The 22,885-nt window shown below is 44.2% G+C and overlaps 1 protein-coding gene across 1 annotated transcript in view; it reads left to right on the top strand.

Annotated features, from left to right (window-relative positions):
* The window catches only part of LOC112068313 (MAM domain-containing glycosylphosphatidylinositol anchor protein 2-like), a 381,767-nt gene that overhangs the window by 301,427 nt on the left and 57,455 nt on the right, over positions 1–22,885 (top strand). The window contains 1 exon segment of the mRNA XM_070438102.1: positions 3,472–3,649. Coding sequence (XP_070294203.1) covers positions 3,472–3,649 — 178 coding nt within the window.

Below are 22,885 nucleotides of genomic sequence, written 5' to 3'. Positions count from 1 at the left end.
TGGTGTCTTGGACTTGTGATTTAATGATATTTAGATGCTACTATCTACTTGTGAAGCTATGCTAGCTATGCTAATCAGTGTGTGGGGGGATGGGGGGTGCTCCCGGACCCGGGGTAGAGGCTCGTTAGAGGTTAAACAATGATCAGAAAATCCCACTGGGGTTAACACACTTGATTTACAGATCTGAGATTGATGCTCAAAACAATCAAATCTATCTAACCTGGCCAGAGAGATGGTGTTCTCTCTCACTTGGGCCCATGTGTACTGTCTCGTGCCTCCATGTTGACTCCGCCAAATATCACACTGTTCATGTTTCACAATAAGGTGTTTTTAAAAAAGTCCTGGAGGCTTTATGAGGTTCTTTGTGATTTCTGTCTAAATCACTGACTGTGCAGTTAAAGTCCCCAGCAATAAATATGTCATGACGTTGCCCTCTTTGGGTACAGCGAGCACTATCCCCCTCTCTCTGTCTCCTACACTCAGGCTGCTCCTGGAGGAGATTATCTCCTCATGGCCACAGTATAGAGAGAGAGTGAGTTTTCATAGATAGAACAAATGAATTTCTTCCACCTCACAAAACTTGAGGTCCGAACAACATTTATGTTCTGAAGAAGGTATAAAAGATCGGTGAAGAATCCAGCTACGAACTGGTCCGTTTGGTACAATTTTGTGAAACTCATGGGAGACAATATGGCCACATTACCATAACGCTGTTTATATAATAGCCTCAGTTATGAGGCTTACATCTAATTGTTGTATAAGATGAATGAGTGAGGATGATACTGTTTGTGAAATTGTGTAATGTGATTTTGGACTGTTTAATGAAGGAAACTCCAATTCCCTTTGGAGTTTAACTAAATCAGAGGACCGCCCATGAGCACAGTTATGGTCGGGCACTATCTACAGGCCCTTTTCTGCTCTTCCGAATAAAACCCCCACCCGGGTTTTCTATCACCAGACCAGCTTACCTCGATAACGAGAGGGCCAAGGTTTGAGAGGAGACCATCAACCTGAGTATAAGCTAAGTTTGAGTAGATGGCTGAATCTTTTAACCATACCACGTGGTTAAACTCATAGACTATCGATACCGACAGAATAAGAACAGACAGAATAAGAACAAGTCAAGATATTAATTACTAGTCTGCAGCTAGGAATTTCGTATCATTGAACGCGAGGACCGACAACCGCCGAACCATCTATTCTATAACGACATGAATGAATGTCACTCTGAACTATTCATTCTAACCATGACAGAGAGAGAGAGAGAGGACGGACAGACTCTCCAACAGAAACAAACTTTTCAACAGAGATCCCGACGACACACTGAGCGTAAATATATACACTGCTCAAAAAAATAAAGGGAACACTTAAACAACACAATGTAACTCCAAGTCAATCACACTTCTGTGAAATCAAACTGTCCACTTAGGAAGCAACACTGATTGACAATAAATGTCACATGCTGTTGTGCAAATGGAATAGACAACAGGTGGAAATTATAGGCAATTAGCAAGACACCCCCAATAAAGGAGTGCGTTCTGCAGGCGGTGACCACAGACCACTTCTCAGTTCCTATGCTTCCTGGCTGAGTTTTGGTCATTTTTGAATGCATGGCGGTGCTTTCACTCTGAGTGGTAGCATGAACGGGAGTCTAAAACCCACACAAGTTGGCTCAGGTAGTGCAGCTCATCCAGGATGGCACATCAATGCGAGCTGTTGCCAAGAAGGTTGCTGTGTCTGTCAGCGTAGGTCCGGAGCATGTGAGGCGCTACCAGGAGACAGGCCAAGTACATCAGGAGACGTGGAGGAGGCCATAGGAGGGCAACAACCAGCAGGCAGGACCGCTACCTCCGCCTTTGTGCAAGGAGGAGCAGGAGGGCACTGCCAGAGCCCTGCAAAATGACCTCCAGCAGCGCCAACAAATGTGCATTGTCGCTCAAACGAGTCAGAAACAGAAACCCATGAGGGTGGTTATGAGGGCCTGACGTCCACAGGGGGGGTTGTGCTTACAGCCCAACACCGTGCAGGACGTTTTGGCATTTGCCAGAGAAACACCAAGATGGCAAATCGCCACTGGCGCCCTTGTGCTCTTCACAGATGGAAAGCAGGTTCACACTGAGCACGTGACAGACGTGACAGAGTCTGGAGACACCGTGGAGAACGTTGCTGCTGCCTGCAACATCCTCCAGCATGACCGGTTTGGCGGTGGGTCACGTCATGGTGTGGGTGGCATTTCTTTGGGGGGCCGCACAGCCCTCCATGTGCTCGCCAGAGTAGCCTGAACTGCCATTAGGTACCGAGATGAATCCTCAGACCCCTTGTAGACCATATGCTGGTGCGGTTGGCCCTGGGTTCCTCCTAATGCAAGACAATGCTAGACCTCATGTGGCTGGAGTGTGTCAGCCATTCCTGCAAGAGGAAGGCATTGATGCTATGGACTGGCCCGCCCGTTCCCCAGACCTGAATCCAATTGAGCACATCTGGGACATCATGTCTCGCTCCATCCATTGCACCACAGACTGTCCAGGAGTTGGCGGATGCTTTAGTCCAGGTCTGGGAGGAGATCCCTCAGGAGACCATCCGCCACCTCATCAGGAGCATGCCCAGGCGTTGTAGGGAGGTCATACAGGCACGTGGAGGCCACACACACTACTGAGCCTCATTTTTACTTGTTTTAAGGACATTACATCAAAGTTGGATCAGCCTGTAGTGTGGTTTTCCACTTTAATTTTGAGTGTGACTCCAAATCCAGAACTCCATGGGTTGATAAATTTGATTTCCATTGATAATTTTTGTGTGATTTTGTTGTCAGCACATTCAACTATATAAAGAAAAAAGTATTTAATAAGAATATTTCATTCATTCAGATCTAGGATGTGTTATTTTAGTGTTCCCTTAATTTTTTTGAGCAGTGTATATTGATTGCAATTATTCCCGAATGAGTGAGCGTTCATGTGCAAAGGATTAGCATTTAAGGCACGTGCCCGGTCTGTGTGATGCGATGGATAGAGAAACATTGTGGACTGTGATTAGAGGGAAACTTCAAAGATGACCATGTTTGGTGAGAGGATTTTGACCAGGATGAGAAGGGAAAGGCAAGTGTTGAGAATCTACTATAGATTGGTTAGCATCACTACTGGTCATGCCCCCTGTCGTGTCTTGTAAAGGTTTCTAAACTACATTCATGACATGAGTCTCATTCCTATTCAATTATTCAATCTGGACTTACTCTTCTTCTCCATTCCCAAAGGCAACACTGGTTTGAATCACCGAAATGTGGGAGTCTTATTATAGTGTTATTTACTTTCCGTGTGTGTGTGTCCATGTGTGTCCGTGTGTGTCCGTGTGTGTCCGTGTGTGTCCGTGTGTGTCCGTGTGTGTCCATGTGTGTCCGTGCCTGCATGCCCCTGAATTCATGTGTGTGTTAGATTCACGAATTCTAACTCTGTTGTAATGTGTCCTCCTGTCCAGATGGGACAACAGCGGTGGTGGGAGCAGGAGATCACTGTGGAAGGAACCATCACCAAGGGAGAGCTGATCACACACAACCTGACAGAGCTTATCAAGCCAGAGGCCTATGAGGTGCGCCTCACCCCCATCACACGCTTCGGAGAGGGGGACTCCACCATCAGGATCATCACCTACAGTGGTGAGTAGACCATTGGATCAGTCTCTGTACTGTATGTCTAGGGTTGCACAATTCTGATAACTTTCAGAAAATTCCCAAGTTTTCCAGAAACACTCGTTGAGGATTCCTGTTTTCCTGCTCATTCCCTCCTGATTCTGGGAATCTTCCAACTGGGATTTCTGGAAAACCTGGATATTTTGGGAACCCTACTGTATATCTAGTTGTTCTTTTTGATTGTGGATGTAATAACATCAGGCATATATTATTAGGGCTGTTGCGGTGACCGTATTACGGCCACACCGGCGGTCATGAGTCATGAATGCAGTCAAATTCCACGTGACCGTTTAGTCACAGTAATTAAGCTCTGATGTGGCTGATAGTCGTTAGTAGCCTAGCAAACTTGCTGCCTGGTACTCAGCACTCTATCGTCCCTCTAATCACTCTGACATCAACGCAAATGTAATCGAAAATCGAATCAAACATAAGCTCATGTTGCGCAACATGTCTATAGGCTATGCAATTGCGTGAGAAAACAGAGGGAATGCCTCTTAAAAAGAGTAGGATCCCATCAGCTTTCTATAGGCTAGGCCTACCATATTTATTTCTAAACTTTCCTAATATTTAGCACAATGCTTATCTTTACAACCGGAGTATAGCATAACTGGCTGGCATAAAAATGAACCACAGGAAAATTGGACTCCATTCTCTATTTAAGTGTAGAGATGACATGCATTTTCATGCATGATAATAGTCCATTCTAAGTTAAAACAAATTTCACACATGTATTATTTAGTATATGTAAAGACAAGATTTAATCAAGAATAGTCTGATGGGTGACAATATTAGCCTGTCACTTGTGAATTATATATTATCACTTATCACTTGTGAATGATGCCCAGCTTAAGGCAAGAAACAATGCCTTTTTTTGTGACTTTTTCGAATCATAGTCACATAGACATATGTTTTGATGAGGTTTGTATCACAACTAAAGTGGCCAAATAACTTCTTAAAATGCCTAACTGGCATACATACGCAGCACGTGAGTTTCAAGTTTGTGAAAGATCATTTTCACCATAAAAATGCACCTTTATAATACAAGCATTACATGCATAATCTCATTTGTGGTGATAATGGTGTTTCCCACGAATGGAAGATTTGCACTTTTAGCCTACTGCCGTGTGTACATTGCTGCACTTATAATGTTCGTTAGGCCTACTCATCTTGTTGGTTGACGAAAAATAAATGTGGACAGGTCTTCCAATATCTCCAATATGCACCTCGGAATTGGATAAGGACGCTCACTTGCGTCCCCAAGCAGGCAGCACCCAGGGATTAGGTGCATTATGGCCACACAAAGATGATGCCGCCAGGAAATTTGAGGCATTATCAAGTAGTTCTCAAATTGTGAATGAGAGACTGACGAAGTGTGTACAGTCTGCACAAAAAAACAAAGCAGAGCTCATACCTTTCAAGCGACGTTTTTCAAATCATCAGTAGAGTCACATCATGCAGCCTTATTCAGGAGCTAGCTTGTCTATGCTAGCTAACCCACAGCAAAACCCATTATTGACAGTGAGATACCGGAGCTACCTTGGCTATCATGCTAACCCAGAGAGCAGAAGACACAAAGCATCATAACATCTGCCAGTAAATTCAAGATCCCATCTGCAACCTTTGTCAGAATGACAAGACATACCATCAGTGTAAGTAAATGTTGTATGTATCTGAATGACTACTGGTTAAGTGATGCTCAGGCTATAGTTAGCAGATATCTTTTAGCTAAGCTAGGCTATAGGACCTGTGATTGAGAAGCACTCAATCACACTGACTGTGCTGCTAGCTGTCAGACACACCGTCTGCCTGCCTGCGTGCTGCACCCTGAGATGAGCTGCTGCCCGACTTCTGCAGTTTTGAATTATTCAGTTTTACTGCAGCTCATCAGAGCTGTGAGAGGCTGCTTCTGCAGCTCTGAGCAGCTCCTTGCCCTGGTGTGCGTGTGCATGCGTGTGTGTGTGTGTGTGTCTGTGTGTGTGTCTACATGCGTGTGCATGTGACTATACTAATAGCTAATTACAGTAGTGTAGGCCTGGAAATGGGCCAGGGACGGCACCAGCTCCCACTACTACACACCCACATGCTAGCAGACATGCTGCTGTATGCTAGGGATGTCTCACATGACTATGAGACTAGCATAGGAAATATTGTTGTAATTACCATTCTACTGTCATTATCACTCTCATACTGTATAGCATTCTCCAAATGAATACATTTAGAAACTGAGTGATGTAATGACATATGATGTACCTAGTGCAGGGTTCCCCAACAGGCGGAACGCTGGCCGAATTTGGCCCACAGGTGGTTTTATTTGCCCCCCCAAGTTTTATTTTTCCCCCTTTTTTTCTCCCCAATTTCGTGATATCAAATTAATAGTTACAGTCTTGTCCCATTGCTCCAACTCCCGTACGGACTCGGGAGAGGCAAAGGTTGAGAGCCATGCGTCCTCCGAAACACAACCCTGCCAAGCCGCACTGCTTCTTGACACACTTCCCACTTAACCCAGAAGCCAGCCGCACCAATGTGTTGGAGGAAACAGCGTACAACTGGCGTCCGTGTCAGCGTGCATTCACCCGGCCCACCACAAGGGGTCGCTAGAGCGCGATGGGGCAAGGACATCCCGGTCGGCCAAACCCAGACGACTCTAGGCCAATTGTGCGCCGCCTCATGGGTCTCCCGGTCGCGGCACAGCCCGGGATCAAACCAGGGTCTGTAGTCACGCCTCAAGCACTGCAATGCAGTGCCTTAGACCGTTGCTCCACTCTGGAGGCCCCCCTCCCACAAGTTTTCAGAGCAAAAAATAATAATATGTATTAATATTTTTTGGGGGGGGGGTTGAATTGTCATTGTTGGACATAAAAGACTGTTAAAACATCAGGGAATCAGCGCCAAGTGATTTCAATTTAGGAAATCTGTTCCCAAGTATTCTCACGCATAATAGAGACGTGATCATATACCATTGTAAGGGAGGTTTCAAATGATTATGTTTTAGTGAAATTATATCTGTTCGGGCTTCTTGCGGTCAATTTGCTGTCTACAAATGATTTGTAATTATGTTCTGGAGTCCCGATCATGCGCTCAAGAAAAGATTTGCCCACGGCTGAATCTAGTTAATGATCCCTGCCCTAGTGCATCACATCATGTCATCAGGGAGGAGACATGCACAAGAATCTGATTAAAAAAGATATGTCATTATGTTAGTGTTAATTACAGTGTTATTATACCACCTGAGGTTCACTAGTTGATAGGAAATATAATTATCCCATATGTTTCATAGTGTTTTTGAGTTTGCAGGAAAGTAACATAATGACTATGGAGCAACATTAGACCAATTTCCTGTAGACCAAGATTAAGTTAACTCATCATTTGGTTCTGTGATGATGATGATGATGTAGGCTTACACAGCTTTTTAGGTCTGACAGAATGGCAGGATGAGCAATTCCTCCTTTGTGGGCAAACAGCAGAGGATAGCAGGTTTGCTGAGTTTGTTAGTGAAAACTGCTTAGTGTCCCAAGCTGGCTGTGGTATGAAGAATGGCTGTGTCACCAATCTCCCACAGACACACTCTGGGATTCTGCTGTTGTGACAAAGTCAGCAGCTGTTTGCTGATCCAAACTCAGTCTTTGCTTTCCAACAGCCCCTCCAAAACAGACTTAATGTGTGGGTGGCCCCTACCTGTCCCACACACATTGACAGTGTAGCAAAGACTCTCTATTACACGGTGCGTTTGTCCTGAAAGAATGAAATATCATGTCTGCCCTGGCAGAAACTGCAGTACCTGGTCAGAATACCAGCCAAAAGTGTGTGAGCATTCTGTCTCCCTGGCATGACCAAACCCTCACTAAATCTGACTGTGAGTATATTAACCACTGCTGTGTGACCTGTCTATCTCCCTCTAGCCCAGGTGAGGGGGTCACTGGTAAGCCAGTTGTGTGTTCCAGTTGAGGGGGTCACTGATAAGCTAGTTGTGTGATTCAGTCCTCTCCTGTCTGTGTCACTGCGTTCAGAGACTGGGCTGAGGCATGCCCTGCAGTTTACAATGCTGCTGTTAAGCTCATCCATTCAGAAGCTCAGAGTGATGGGAGTATAGTCACTCTCACCAATTTGTTTTCTCTTCTCTTACTTTGTCTTCTTTTTAATTTCTTCTACTCTCTTCTCTTTCCTCTTCTATCCCCTTCTCTCCTCTTCTACCCTCTTCTCTCCTCTTCTACCCTCTTCTCTCCTATTCTACCCTCTTCTCTCCTCTTCTACCCTCTTCTCTTTCCTCTTCTATCCCCTTCCCCCTCTTCTATCCCCTTCTCTCCTCTTCTACCATCTTCTCTCCTCTTCTACTCTTTTCTCTCCTCTTCTACGCTCTTCTCTTTCCTCTTCTATCCCCTTTTCTCCTCTCTTCTCTCCTCTTTTCTCTTCTCTCCTTTCATCTCTTTTCCTCTTCTGTGCTCTTCTGTCCTCTCCTCTCCTCACTTCTTTTCTCCTCTTCTATTTTTCTCTCCTCTTCTCTCCTCTCAGCTCTTCTCTTTTCCTCTTCTGTCCTCTCCTCACTTCTTTTCTCTTTTTCTCTCCTCTCAGCACTTCTCTTTTCCTCTTCTGTTCACTTCTCTTCTCTTTTCATCTTCTGTCCTCTTCTCTCCTCTCTTTTCCTTTTCTGTCCTCTTCTCTCTTCTCTTTTCCTCTTCTGTCCTCTCCTCTCCTCACTTCTTTTCTCCTCTTCTCTTTTCATCTTCTGTACTCTTCTCTCCTCTCTTTTCCTTTTCTGTACTCTTCTCTCTTCTCTTTTCCTCTTCTGTCCTCTCCTCTCCTCTCTTTTCCTTGCCTCTCTCGATGCAGGAGACAAGCTGGAAATTGAAGCACAATAATAGCCTGTAATGCATACAGATAGAATAAGAGAGAAAAACAGAGTGAAAAGAGAGAGGGAAAGGGAAAACATTTCAAATGAAGGACACAGGGATGTGATCCCAAAGTTATTTCTGTCCTCGAGATTCAAGCAGTGTTTCTGGAATTCACAGTGATTATTCCGGTTGGCAGGTTTGAGCCGTGAACACGCCATCACACAGTCTTTAAGAGATGGCCCCTCACCAAGACCAGACCCTTTAAACGTGATTGATATGAATCTTGGAGAGCAGGCGTTGGCAGGGGATTGTAGGTTGTGGGGTTTATGAACGGTCGGGTTGTTCTGGCCTATCGGCACCTTGAGCCTTGCCATTAAACGCTTTGCTTTGTAATACAGTAGGGGACCAGTGGACATGGAAGCCTGCCAAGATGAAGTCACTGCCTCTCTCTCTGTGTGTGTGTGTGTGTGTGTGTGCGCGTCTTAGCCGGACCCTAGTGTGTGTGGCTGTAAATGAGCTCTTCGTATCACAGTCAACATGGTGGATTTGGAACAAGATGCACTGGCAAACCCATCTAGTAGACATCTAGTCTCCCTGGCAGACACATCTAGTAGAAACCTAGTCTCCTTGGCAGACACATCTAGTAGACTTCTAGTCTCCTTGGCAGACACATCTAGTAGACTTCTAGTCTCCTTGGCAGACACATCTAGTAGACATCTAGTCTTCCTGACAGACACATCTAGTAGAAACCTAGTCTCCTTGGCAGACACATCTAGTATGACTTTCTAGTCTCCCTGGCAGACAAAATCTAGTAGACTTCTAGTTTCCTGACAGACACATCTAGTCTCCCTGCAGACCCATCTAGTAGACACATCTAGTCTCACCTGGCAGACACATCTAGTAGACCTCTAGTCCCTCCTGCAGACACATCTAGTAGACTTCTAGTCTCCCTGGCAGACACATCTAGTAGACTTCTAGTTCTCCTGGCAGACACATCTAGTAGACTTCTAGTCTCCCTGGCAGACAAATCTAGTAGACTTCTAGTCCCTCCTGAAGACAACATCTAGTAGACTGTCTACTAGTCTCCCTGGCAGACCATCTATAGACTGTCTAGTCCTCCTGGCAGACACATCTAGTAGACTTCTAGTCTCCCTGGCAGACACATCTAGTAGAAACCTAGTCCTCCTGGCAGACACATCTAGTAGACTTCTAGTCTCCTGGCAGACAAATCTAGTAGACTTCTAGTCTTCCTGAACGACACATCTAGTCTCCCTGGCAGACACATCTAGTAGACTTCTAGTCTCCCTGGCAGACAATCTAGTAGACTTCTAGTCTTCCTGACAGACACATCTAGTTCTCCTGGCAGACACATCTAGTAGACATCTAGTCCCTCCTGTCAGACACATCTAGTAAACATTTAGTCTCCCTGGAGACACATCTAGTAGACTTCTAGTCCCCTGGCAGACACATCTAGTAGACATCTAGTCTCCTGGCAGACACATATAGTAAACATTTAGTCTCCTGGCAGACACATCTAGTAGAAATCTAGTCTTCCTGGCAGACACATCTAGTAGAACCTTAGTCTCTGGCAGACACATCTAGTAGACTTCTAGTCTCCCTGGACAGACAATATCTAGTAGACTTCTAGTCTTCCTGACAGACACATCTAGTCTCTCCCTGGCAGACACATCTAGTAGACATCTAGTCTCCCTGGCAGACACATCTAGTAGACTTCTAGTCTCCTGGCAGACACATCTAGTAGACTTCTAGTCTCCCTGGCAGACACATTAGTAGACTTCTAGTCTCCCTGGCAGACACATCTAAGAAACCTAGTCTCCCTGAGAGCACATCTAGTAGACTTCTAGTCCCCTGGCAGACAAATCTAGTAGACTTCTAGTCTTCCTGACAGACACATCTAGTAGACTTCTAGTCCTGGCAGACCATCTAGTAGACTTCTAGTCTCCCTGGCAGACAATCAGTAGACTTCTAGTCTCTCGGCAGACACATCTAGTAGAAACCTAGTCTCCCTGGCAGACACATCTAGTAGACTTCTAGTCCCCTGGCAGACACAATCTAGTAGACTTCTAGTCTTCCTGACAGACACATCTAGTCTCCTGGCAGACACATCTAGTAGACATCTAGTCTCCCTGTCAGACACATCTAGTAAACATCTAGTCTCCCTGGCAGACACATCTAGTAGCTTCTAGTCTCCCTGGCAGACACATCTAGTAGACATCTAGTCTCCTGGCAGACACATCTAGTAAACATACCTCCTGGCAGACCATCAGTAGACTCTAGTCTCCCTGGCAGACACATCTAGTAGACATCTAGTCTCCCTGGCAGACACATCTAGTAGACATCTAGTCTCCCTGGCAGACACATCTAGTAGACATCTAGTCCCCTGGCAGACAAATCAGTAAATCTAGTCTCCCTGGCAGACACATCTAGTAACAATTAGTCCCTGGCAGACACATCTAGTAGACATCTAGTCTCCCTGGCAGACACATCTAGTAGACATCTAGTCTCCTGGCAGACACATCTAGTAACATTAGTCTCCCTGGCAGACACAATCTAGTAAAATCTAGTCTCCCTGGCAGACACATCTAGTAAACATTTATCTCCCTGGCAGCAACATCTCAGTAGAACATCTAGTCTCCCTGGCAGACACATCTAGTAGACATCTAGTCTCCCTGGCAGACACATCTAGTAAACATCTAGTCTCCCTGGCAGACACATCTAGTAGACATCTAGTCTCCCTGGCAGACACATCTAGTAACATCATAGTTCCCTGGCAGACACATTTAGTCTCCCTAACAGACACATCTAGTCTCCCTGGCAGACACATCTAGTAAACATCTAGTCTCCCTGGCAGACACATCTAGTAGACATCTAGTCTCCCTAACAGACACATCTAGTAGACATCTAGTCTCCCTGGCAGACACATCTAGTAGAACATCTAGTCTCCCTGGCAGACACATCTAGTAGACATCTAGTTTCCCTGGCAGACACATCTAGTAAACATTTAGTCTCCCTGGCAGACACATTTAGTCTCCCTAACAGACACATCTAGTCTCCCTGGCAGATATGCCTTTGGAGTATATAATGGTGTTCAAGAGAATTGAGTTTAAATAAAGTGTATACTGTAAAGTTCACGTTTAAATAAGGCATTACTTAGAAGTGTACCTACAAGCATACAAGCAAAGAGTACACTCATATACTCTAGCCTAGTCCTAACTGTTACAATTACTCTATCTCTCACCGTCTTTCGTTAATTGAACCATTTGTGTGGGAACAATGGAGAAATGGAGGATCATTTTAAGTCTTCACAGCTTGCCTGGGAGCTCTTTAGCACCCACAGTTGACACAGTATGATGCAATTTCCAGTCTATAACATATTCAGTAGGCACCTCAAATGTCTGTACGCTATAGGGAACACAATGTCTTTGATGGGCCAGTCATAACTTGTTGTTCAGGAACTGCTACTGCACCTGGACAATCAGACCAAATAATGTTTAAGCATGCTGTGACAATACTTACTGTCAAGTTRGGTCTATTGTGTCTGCTCGTAAAACACAATTACTACACGAAATAGAAATGAAAATATATTTGTAATGACACTGCTTGGCATGAAGTGGGTGTGGGTGGGTGTGTCGTGGAGAGGGTAGAGGGGGAAAGATATGACTGAAATAGACATTCATTTAGACTACGGCTGTGTGACTCAGAGGCTGCAGGTAAAATATCAGTCAAATGAAACATATTTTCATAAGCAAGGCCTCAGAAAATGGTAGAGAGAGAGAAATGTGGAAAGAGTGCGAATCGGAGGAGAGAGCGATAGAGGAGGGGAAACAGGAGAGAGAAAGGAGAAATTGGGAGAGGAACGAGAAAAAGAGAGGAGAGAGATTCGGCTTGGGAGTGCTCACTAGAGAATAAAAGAATAGAACTGTCAGAAAAATCAGCAGCATCTGTTTCCAGGCCCGCGGCTAAAGCATAAAACTATTCTCTCAACCAGAATGATTCCACTCTGTGGAGCCTTTTATTTCTCTGCTGCACTGTGGAACTACAGTGTTTGGACATGGGATTCAGTCTCATCGATATGCTTGGAAATATAAAAGGGCCTATAGCTACATCTCCTTAATCTTTTACTCCAAACTGTAGGCATACTGTATGCCAGGGATCATCAACCAGATTCAGCCGTGGGTCTATTTTTTTTTTTCTTGAGCAGATGGTCAGGGCGCCGTAACATAATAACAAATTATTTGTAGACTGCAAATTGACCAATATTGTTATTATCTTCGGAAGTGTCGGAATACTGAGGAAAAGATATCCTAAATTAAAATCACTTGCAGCTGATTTCCTGATGTTTTTACAATGTTTTATGTCCAACAATGACATTACATTTTTTATTATTATTACTTTGCTCAGAAAACTTGTGGGGGGGGGGAAAATAAAACCTGCGGGCTGCCAGTTGGGGAACCCTGCTGTATGCTTTAAACTATTCAACCTCTCAAGTCAATGTGTTTGAATGAGTGGGACTACTACAAGGCTGCAACAGTTATTTTACCTTTAGAATTGATTTGTGTCTGTCCTCATTATAGGAAAAACATCATGGTTGACTGTTGGATTTCTCAATACACAATCACAAAGACACCAGTTTTCATGCTTCTGCTATTGGCTGGCAGCAGCTGTTAGGGCAAACAGACACACCCACAGTGACTCACCTAGAAGTGGTTCCTTTAGAAAGGGGCTGTCCAAATATTGTGGTGACCCTGGCAGTTGCAGCACAAAATATTGTTTTCCTGTCTCTGGGTGTACTGTTTAGTTCTGTCCTGCAGTCAATTGACCAAATCGCCCTCTAGTGGCCTGAAGGGTGGAATATTACTACAAATAAAATCATAATTCCATAATTAATAAACATCTGGTGTTTATGTCAAACGGTTTTGTTATATTTTGTATTCTGTGATGTATAGAAAGTGTAATATTGGGATGAAAACTCAAAATGTAATACATTTAAACTCTATGACATGGTAAATGTGTCTTCTTTGTTTTAAGACCATAACCATGTGTTTGATGTGTATACTTTAGTTTCAAAGTAGATTTGTTTAAGACTACCAAGAAACACTCTGTGTGACCCTGATTTAGCCAACAGCAGTATTATTAACAAAAGAGGCTTATTCGGTTCCTGCAGTGTCTCCTCTATCTGTAGGAAGAGTGCATTGAGTGTGTACTGTATAGGAAGTAGCCTATAGGCAGCGTAGGTTCAGGGCTCTTGTCCTTCATCATGAGGGGAAGTTGCAGAACTGTCTAGTTTTGCTACAGCCATGCTCAGTCACAGTATAACTTCCTAACAAACCACTGTAAAGAGGGCCTTGGTCAAACAACCCTTGGACTACAACAAAGAGTATATAGAAGAAGAGTAATATCCATTAGACACTTGCAAGATGATGTGTGAAACTTTCCATAAAGGACAAAAATGTCCTTCTTGCTTTCATTCTCTCATCTCCTCTCCCAATTCCTCTCCTATCTTTTATTTTTCTGTCCTCTGCTCTCTTATCTTCCTTTCATCTCCTCATCTCTTCTCTTCTTCTCTCCTTTCCTCTTCTCTCCTCTCCTTTCCTCTCCTCTCGTATACTCTTCTGTCCTCTTCTCTCCTTTCCTCTTCTCTCCTCTCCTTTCCTCTTCTCTCCTCTCCTCTTTTCACCTTCAGCTACTTTTGGTTATTTTCCATCGTCCTCTCCCTCCCTCTTAATTTCCTCTTTCCACTGTCTCTTATTTCCTGTCCTCCTTCTTCCTTTTCTTGTCATGGATTGAGAAACAGCTGTGTTTATAGCTAAAGGACCGCCTCACAACAATAAGTCTGAAAAATGGCTCTCTTTTCTTTTATCTCCATGAATCGCCTCTATTTCAGTTCGCCTCAGTGTATAGGGGACCTGGCTGTCCCTTCAGTTCTTAACCAATGTTTTCGTTTTGGGAATGATTTGTTAATACTTCAAATCAAATTTAATCGAGTGGATTAAAATCTATTCCTTCCATGAGTTGCTGAGTTCCATAAATCATTGCCAGTAGCTGTAACACAGTTCTGCGGTTAAGCTGAAGTTGCACATCTATTCACGGGGACAGGAATCTAACATTAAAAAGCTCATGCATCTTCCTGACAGCTTAAATTGTATTTACTCCACACAAAAATGAGCTGCAGGGCTAACTGGTTTAAATTGAGGGAAAAAAACAAAAGTGTTTTTTACCCTTGACCTTTCTGTGTTTGCCACCTGGCTAAACCATCTTAAATTATCAATGAAGAATATTGATGAAGCCAGGCAGAAGAGTGGCAGGTAGAATGCACAACGACCCTGACAGGTATTTTAATAAGGGGGACACTACTGGATCCTGTTCTGTGGATTATATTTCTGTAACTGGCACAACCGTCTTTTAGTGGAATGTCACCAGTGTTGCTCTGGAATATTAAAGTATTCTTCTCATGTTTATGTAACTGTAGTGATATGATAGATAGGTCACCAGTGTAGCTCTAGAATATTATAGTTAATAAAAATCAAATTCAAGCATACGTTTGTTTTATTAACACGGAATAATGAGTAGAAAGGTGAGGTCACAGACTGTTTCCCAACTCATTCATTTAGGCTCTCTACAAAGAACTCGTTACAGGCCACCATCAGCTCAGAAACTAAAACGACAAACTCCTGAAAGACCAGTGGGTTGCCTGATATAATTTACAGGGATGACTTTTCCAGACTACCTGACCAGGGAAAACGCTGGGCCCTAGTATAGTTTGTTATACGAGGCCCTTCGTTTTTCCTCATCACCCCACATGTTCAGGGAAATCTCCTGGGGCCTCATTTATAACCGTTGCACACAACATTTCTGCGCACGCCATTTCTGAAAACTCTGAGCATGTACACAAAAATTTAGATTTATTAACTTGGCACATGCCATACATACTCATGTCTCCTGTGGTAAAACTGTGCACGTGAACGAGCATTAAAACTCCACCTGGAAAACACCTCCATACACATACAGTCAAATATTTTGCATAAGCTACCGGTCTATTTATTGTGTTGGCAGAATGTTTTCATACACATTTATGCTGTATCTGGAAAAGGACAGTGTCAGTTTCTGAACAAGAAAACAATAGCAAATTGTCGTGGACCTGTCTACAAAATGTTTGAATTTAACAAAGTTTTAAATCGACTTTTCCCCCCAACCTAAATATTATGGACTGGCCGTGAATTCTGAAATTATAGGGCAGGCTACAAAAAAAATGCAATTACAATACTTACAGTAGTTAGATGTTTTAATTTATTTTTCATAGTACTACTGATATTCATCACTGCATTGTTGGGAAAGAGCAAGCAAGAAAGGCATTTCACTGTAATCATGCACATGACAATAAAAACTAGAAACTTGATACAAGATGGCGTAGCATTCGGACGTGTCTTTGTTTTGTCCTGTCCCGTGTAAATAGTCTTCGTATTTTTCGTATACATTTCGTATATATTTTAATTTCACTTTCCATCTAGGAACTGAATATACATTCCTACATTCCGCCTCACCCAATGTGGTACGGACCTGCTATTTTTTTATACTTTAGAACCGTAACCCCAATCAGAAGCTAGCCAGATAACTAGCTACTAGCTAGTAGTCAGTTAGCCACTGCTGCGGTCTTCACCCTCAACTCGGACATAGCCAGCTTCAATACCGGGCCAATACCTGCCAGTCTGCAAGCGCAATATCAACCCAGAGCATATAGGACTGCTTTTTCTCTACCACATCACCGGATTCCTGACGCAAGCTCTGGACAATTACACCGTATCATCACAAGCTAGCTAGCTGCAACCGAGTGGCTACTACTGGCTAACACTCTGTCCCGAAGCAAGCACCAGTTAGCCTTGAGCTAGCCTCGAGCTAGGCCATCTGCCGGCTAGCTGAGAGGTCTACCAGCGAATTCTTGGGCTACAATACCAGCTACAAGCTAATTTAGCCATTTTTTTTGCCGCTGCTAGTAGCTTTACCTTCTGCACAGACACCAGCCCTGTTATTAGCCTGGATATATCACCAATTTACCAGCATCGGACTGTCTCTCGACAACAACGCCGGATTCCTACCGTAATCCCTGAGCCACTACTTCTGATCCTCACAGCTAGCTTGTAGCTAGCGCAGCTAGCGCCACTGCCACGAAGCTAGCACCAGTTAGCAAACACAATTCTACAATTCACAACCTCTCTTTCGCCATCGCCATCTGGCTTGGATTCTCTGTCGACACGACCACGTCTGAGCAGACCCCCTCCGTCTGAGCAGACCACCCCCCGGGCTATACTAACTTTAACGCCGCGTGCTAGCTTAGTGGAGGCCTCCCTGCTCCATCTACGGCTGCCCCCTGGACACTAATGATTATGGCTACATAGCTGATGCATGCTTGACTGTCCTTTAATTCACGGTACTCCATTCTGTTTATTTGTGTTTTATCTGTCGGCTCTGTGCTTTAACTCAGGTCTTGTGTGTAGTTAATCCGACCCTCTCTGCCTAGTCGTCGCCATTTTTACCTGTTGTTGCTGTGTTAGACTAGCACCCTGTATTGCTGCTGTTATTTTACCTGTTGTTTTAGCTAGCTCTCCCCAATCAAGACCTGCAATCACTTTATGCCTTATTGTATGTCTCTCTCAAATTCAATATGCTTGCATACTGTTGTTCAGGCTAGTTATCATTACATTGTTTTGGTTTGCAATGGACCCTGTAGTTCCACTCTCCGTACCTCTGATACCTCCTTGGTCCCACCCCCCACACATGCGGTGACCTCACCCATTGAGACAGCATGTCCAGAGATACAACCTCTCTTATCAATCCCACGCGCCTGGGCTTGCCTCCGCTGTACCCACGCCCCACCATACCCCTGTCTGCACATTATGCCCAGAATCTATTCTACCACGCCCATAAATCTGCTCCTTTTATTCTTTGTCCCCAACGCTCTAGGCGACCAGTTTTGATGCCTTTAGCCGCACCCTCATCCTACTACTCCTCTGTTCCTCGGGTGATGTGGAGGTAAACCAGGCCCTGCATGTCCCCAGTCACCCTCATTTTGTTGACTTCTGTGATCGAAAAAGCCTTGGCCTCATGCATGTAACATCAGAAGCCTCCTCCCTAAGTTTGCCTTACTACCGCTTTAGCACACTCTGCCAACCCTGATGTCCTTGCCGTGTCCGAATCCTGGCTTAGGAAGGCCACCAAAAAATTCTGAGATTTCCATACCCAACTATAACACTTTCCGTCAAGATAGAACTGCCAAAGGGGGAGGAGTTGCAATCTACTGCAGAGAGAGCCTGCAAAGTTCTGTCAACTTTCCAGGTCTATGCCCAAACAGTTCGAACTTCTAATTAAAAAAATTAATCTCTCAAGAAATAAGTCTCTCACTGTTGCCGCCTGCTACGACCCCCCTCAGCTCCCAGCTGTGCCCTGGACACCATCTGTGAATTGATCGCTCCCCATCTAGCTTCAGAGTTTGTTCTGTTAGGTGACCTAAACTGGGATATGCTTAACACCCGGCAGTCCTACAATCCAACTGGATGCCCTCAATCTCACACAAATCATCAAGGAACCCACCAGGTACAACCCTAAATCCGTAAACATGGGCACCCTAATAGACATATCCTGACCAACCTGCCCTCCAAATACACCTCTGCTGTCTTCAATCAAGATTCAGCGATCACTGCCTCATTGCCTGTATCCGCCACGGGTCCGCGGTCAAACGACCACCCCTCATCACTGTCAAACGCTCCCTAAAACACTTCTGCGAGCAGGCCTTTCTAATCGACCTGGCCCGGGTACCTGGAAGGATATTGACCTCATCCCGTCAGTTGAGGATGCCTGGTCATTCTTTAAATGTTACTTCCTCACACATATTAGACAAGCATGCCTCCGTTCAAAAAATGCAGAACCAGAACAGATATAGCCCTTGGTTCACTCCAGACCTGACTGCCCTCGACCAGCACAAAAACATCCTGTGCGGAACTGCAATAGCATCGAAGAGCCCGCCGCGATATGCAATGTTCAGGGAAAGTCAGGAACCAATACACGCAGTCAGTCAGGAAAGCAAAGGCCAGCTTTTTCAGCAGAAAATTTGCATCCTGTAGCTCTAACTCCCAAAAGTTCTGGGATACTGTAAAGTCCATGGGAGAACAAGAGCACCTCCTCCCAGCTGCCCCACTGCACTGAGGCTAGGTAACACGGTCACCACGATAAATCCGTGATAATCGAAGACTTCAACAAGCATTTCTCCATGGCTGGCCATGCCTTCTCCTGGCATCCAACCTTGGCCAACAGCCCCGCCCTCCCGCTGCTAACTCGCCCAAGCCCTCCCCAAGCTTCTTCCTTTACCCAAATCCAGATAGCGATGTTCTGAAAGAGCTGGAAAAACTGGACCCATACAAATCAGCTGGGCTTGACAATTCTGGACCCCCTATTTCTGAAACTGTCCAGCCGCCATTGTCGCACCCCCTATCACCAGCCTGTTTCAACCTCTCCTTCGTATCATCTGAGATCCCCAAGGATTGGAAAGCTGCCGCGGTCATCCCCTCTCAAAGGGGGGAGACACCCTGGACCAAACTGTTACGACCTATATCCATCCTGCCCTGCCTATCTAGGTCTTCGAAAGCAAGTCAACAAACAGATCACTGACCATGATCGAATCCCACGTGACCTTCTCCGCTTGTGCAATCCGGTTTCCGAGCGGGTCACGGGTGCACCTCAGCCACGCTCAAGGAGACTAAACGATATCAAACGCATGCGATAACAACATTTACTGTGGCACCGTCTTCAATCGACCTGCCAAGGCTTTCGACTCTGTACAATCAACCATATTCTTTATCGGCAGATCAGTACGCCTCTGGTTTTTCTAGTGACTGCCTGCCTGGTGTCACAACTACTTTGCAGACAGAGTGTCGATTGTCAATCGGAGGGCATGTTGTCCGGTCCTCTGGCAGTCTCTATGGGGGTACCACAGGGTTCAATCTCGGGCCGACTTTTTCTCTGTATACATCAATGATGTTGCTCTGCCTGCGGGCGAGATTCCTGATCCACACCTCTACGCAGACGACACCATTCTATATACTTCCGGCCTTCCTTGGACACTGTGCTATCTAACTCTCCAAAACAGAGCTTCAATGCCATACAACACTCTTAACGTGGCCTCCAACTGCTTAAAACCTAGTAAGAAACCAAAATGCATGCTTTTCCACCGTTCGCGTGCCTGCACCCACGCCCGAACTAGCATCACACCCTGGACAGGTTCCGACCTAGAATATGTGGACATCTATAAGTACCTAGGTGTCTGGCTAGACTGCAAACTCTCCTTCCAGACGCTCATATCAAACATCTCCAATCCAAAATCAATAGCAAGAATCGGCTTTCTATTCCGCAACAAAGGCCCCCTTACACTCACGCCGCCAAAACTTACCCTAGTAAACTGACTATCCCCGTCCTCGACTTCGGCGATGTCATCTACAAAATAGCTCCAATAACTCTCTCAGCAAACTGAGATGAAAGTTTATCAGCCATTCGTTTTGTTACTAAAGCACCTTATACGACCCACCACTGCGACTGTATGCCCTAGTCGGCTGGCCCTCGCTACATGTTCGTCGTCAGACCCACTGCTCCAGGTCATCTACAAGGCTATGCTAGGTAAAATGCCGCCTTATCTCAGTTCACTGGTACGATGGCTACACCACCCGCAACACGCGCTCCAGCAGGTGTATCTCACTGATCATCCTCAAAGCCAAACCTCATTTGGACGCCTTTCCTTCCCAGTTCTCTGCTGCTGCGACTGGAACGAATTGCAAAAGCTCTGAAGTTGGAGACTTTTATCGTCCCTCAACAACTTTAAAAATCTGCTATCCGAGCAGCTAACCGATCGCTGCAGCTGTACATAGTCCATCTGTAAACTACCCACCCAATTTACCTACCTCAACCCCCATACTGCTTTTATTTATTTACTTTTTCTGCTCTTTGGCACACCAGTAATCTCTTCTTGCACATGATCATCTGATGATTTACACTCCAGTGTTAATCTGCTAAATTGTAATTATTCGATTTATTGCCTACCTCATGCCTTTTGCACACATTGTATATAGATTCTCTTTTTTTCTACCATGTTATTGACTTGTTTATTGTTTACTCCATGTGTAACTCTGTGTTGTCTGTTCACACTGCTATGCTTTATCTTGGCCAGGTCGCAGTTGCAAATGAGAACTTGTTCTCAACTGGTCTACCTGGTTAAATAAAGGTGAAATAAAAATAAAAAAATAAAAAAAATAGGCCAACTTCAATGTAAAAGATCAGCTGTTAATTTCTATATACTGGGCTTCTAGGTCCAATTAAGTTAGAGATTCACATGGTCATTTGTTGTATGGCTCCTTTGGGAATATGAACCCATCATGGCCAGAAAAGGTGAGGAATATATTCTGCATGGTTATGAAAATGTCAAATTATTTTAGATGAAAAAAAAAAAATTACACAAATTTCTGCTCTTCTCAGTAATGGCAAATGTTTTTTAGGAATAAGCTTTTCATCATATCCCCCATTTGCACAAAATACCTACTGGCCAGRTTGCAATTAGGGCTGTGGTGGGCATTACATTTTGACAGCCGGTGATTTTCAAGCAAATAACTGCCGGTCTCACGGTAATTGACCATTAATTAACATAAATACATTTAGCATCTCCTGGCTTCCATGCATAGCCTACAAGCCACCGGTGCAGACCTTTGGAACATCTACATTTAAAAAGCATAATAAATCAATTTAATGTAGCCTACACCATCACAATAAATCCATTATTTATTTTAGATAGGTCTAAAAAAATATATAGATTTCAGAAGAACAGAATAGCGTACTATGAGTTGTCCTTATGTTAGGCCCTGATCTGGCTATGTCATATGGCTGTGGGCTACACTAGTTAATTTAGCAGACAATATTTGCGTAGAATTCCATGTCATTATTTTATTTGATAGTATGAAGAATACAATTGAATAAAATAGAAAGGATATTTTCTCCAAATGATTTGAGGGAGTGTGCACATGCGGCTATTCTGTGTTGAGCATTTAACAGGAAACAGGTCCTCCTATATGCATTTAGAGTGATTTATGCAACTTTATTTGTGATTAAAATGTTAGGCTGTATGTTTTGATTTTTAATACATTCTAAAGTTGCATGATGCAACTGCAATGATGATTCTTTTTAAAGTTGCATGAAAGGCATGAGCTCTGCTTTGTTTTTTTGCGCAGGCTGCGCACACTTCATCAGTCTCTCATTCACAATTTGACAAGCACTTGATAATGCCTCGAACTTCCCAGCAGCATCACCCTTGTGTGGCCGTAATATCACCTAAAGAAATCCATGCCTTTTGCAGACAGTGGCCATTATGCCCTTGGGCTGAATATAATCATTATAATTCCCTTCTCCCAGCTGTGTGCTCCGAAGCGCCTCTCACTCACATGGGTTTCTCAGATATCTCAATTCTCATTAGCCAATGCCTGTCAGTGATTGGGCCCTTCTCACATCTCAGCTCTGGAGTAGGCTAAAGAATGAAGACGGACACATCGTGGGACGCAACTGCGCGCATCCTTCATATCGAATTCAGAGGCGCATATTAAAAATGTTGGAAGAACTGTCCACATTTACCTTTCGTCAGCCAACAAGATGAGTAGGCCTAACAAACAGCAAAAGGACTGGCCTATGTCAAACTACTATCCCACATAGTATAAAAGTTTACCTATTCTATTGGTCAACTTGTCCTTCTGTGTAAAAAATGTATACTCCAAACATACTCTGGGACAGTTGTGTTATGCGATAGATCCCAAATTAATACAACCACGAGCATCAAAAAATATCTTAAAAGCATTGCGAATGATGTAACAGATCAGAATGTTTAGCTTAAAATGTTGATAAACTATTAGGCTATTTCTTCACATTATAAGCACAGCAATGCGCACACGACAGTAGGCTATAAGCGTGAATGTTCCAAAATGCTGTCAATTAGCGGGAAAACACCATACTCATAAGTATCCGCAAATGCGATTATGAATGTAATGCTTTTTTATGGTGAAAATTATCTTCCTCAAACTTGAAACTCGAGCAGTGCCTATGTATGCCAGTTAGGCTCTACACCAGTTGTAAAGTGGATTAATTTGCATAATTTTAAGAAGTTATTTGGTCACTTTAGTTGTGATACAAACCTTATCAAAACATATAGGCCTGTGGGCTAGGCTAAGAAGGTGTGATACAAACCTTATCAAAACATATAGGCCTGTGGGCTAGACTAAGGAGGTGTGATACAAACCTTATCAAAACATATAGGCCTGTGGGCTAGGCTAAGGAG

The sequence above is a fragment of the Salvelinus sp. IW2-2015 genome, unplaced genomic scaffold, assembly GCF_002910315.2.
Source record: "Salvelinus sp. IW2-2015 unplaced genomic scaffold, ASM291031v2 Un_scaffold396, whole genome shotgun sequence".
In the NCBI taxonomy this organism is placed as follows: Eukaryota; Metazoa; Chordata; class Actinopteri; order Salmoniformes; family Salmonidae; genus Salvelinus; species Salvelinus sp. IW2-2015.
This window is presented reverse-complemented; position numbering and strand designations above follow the sequence as displayed.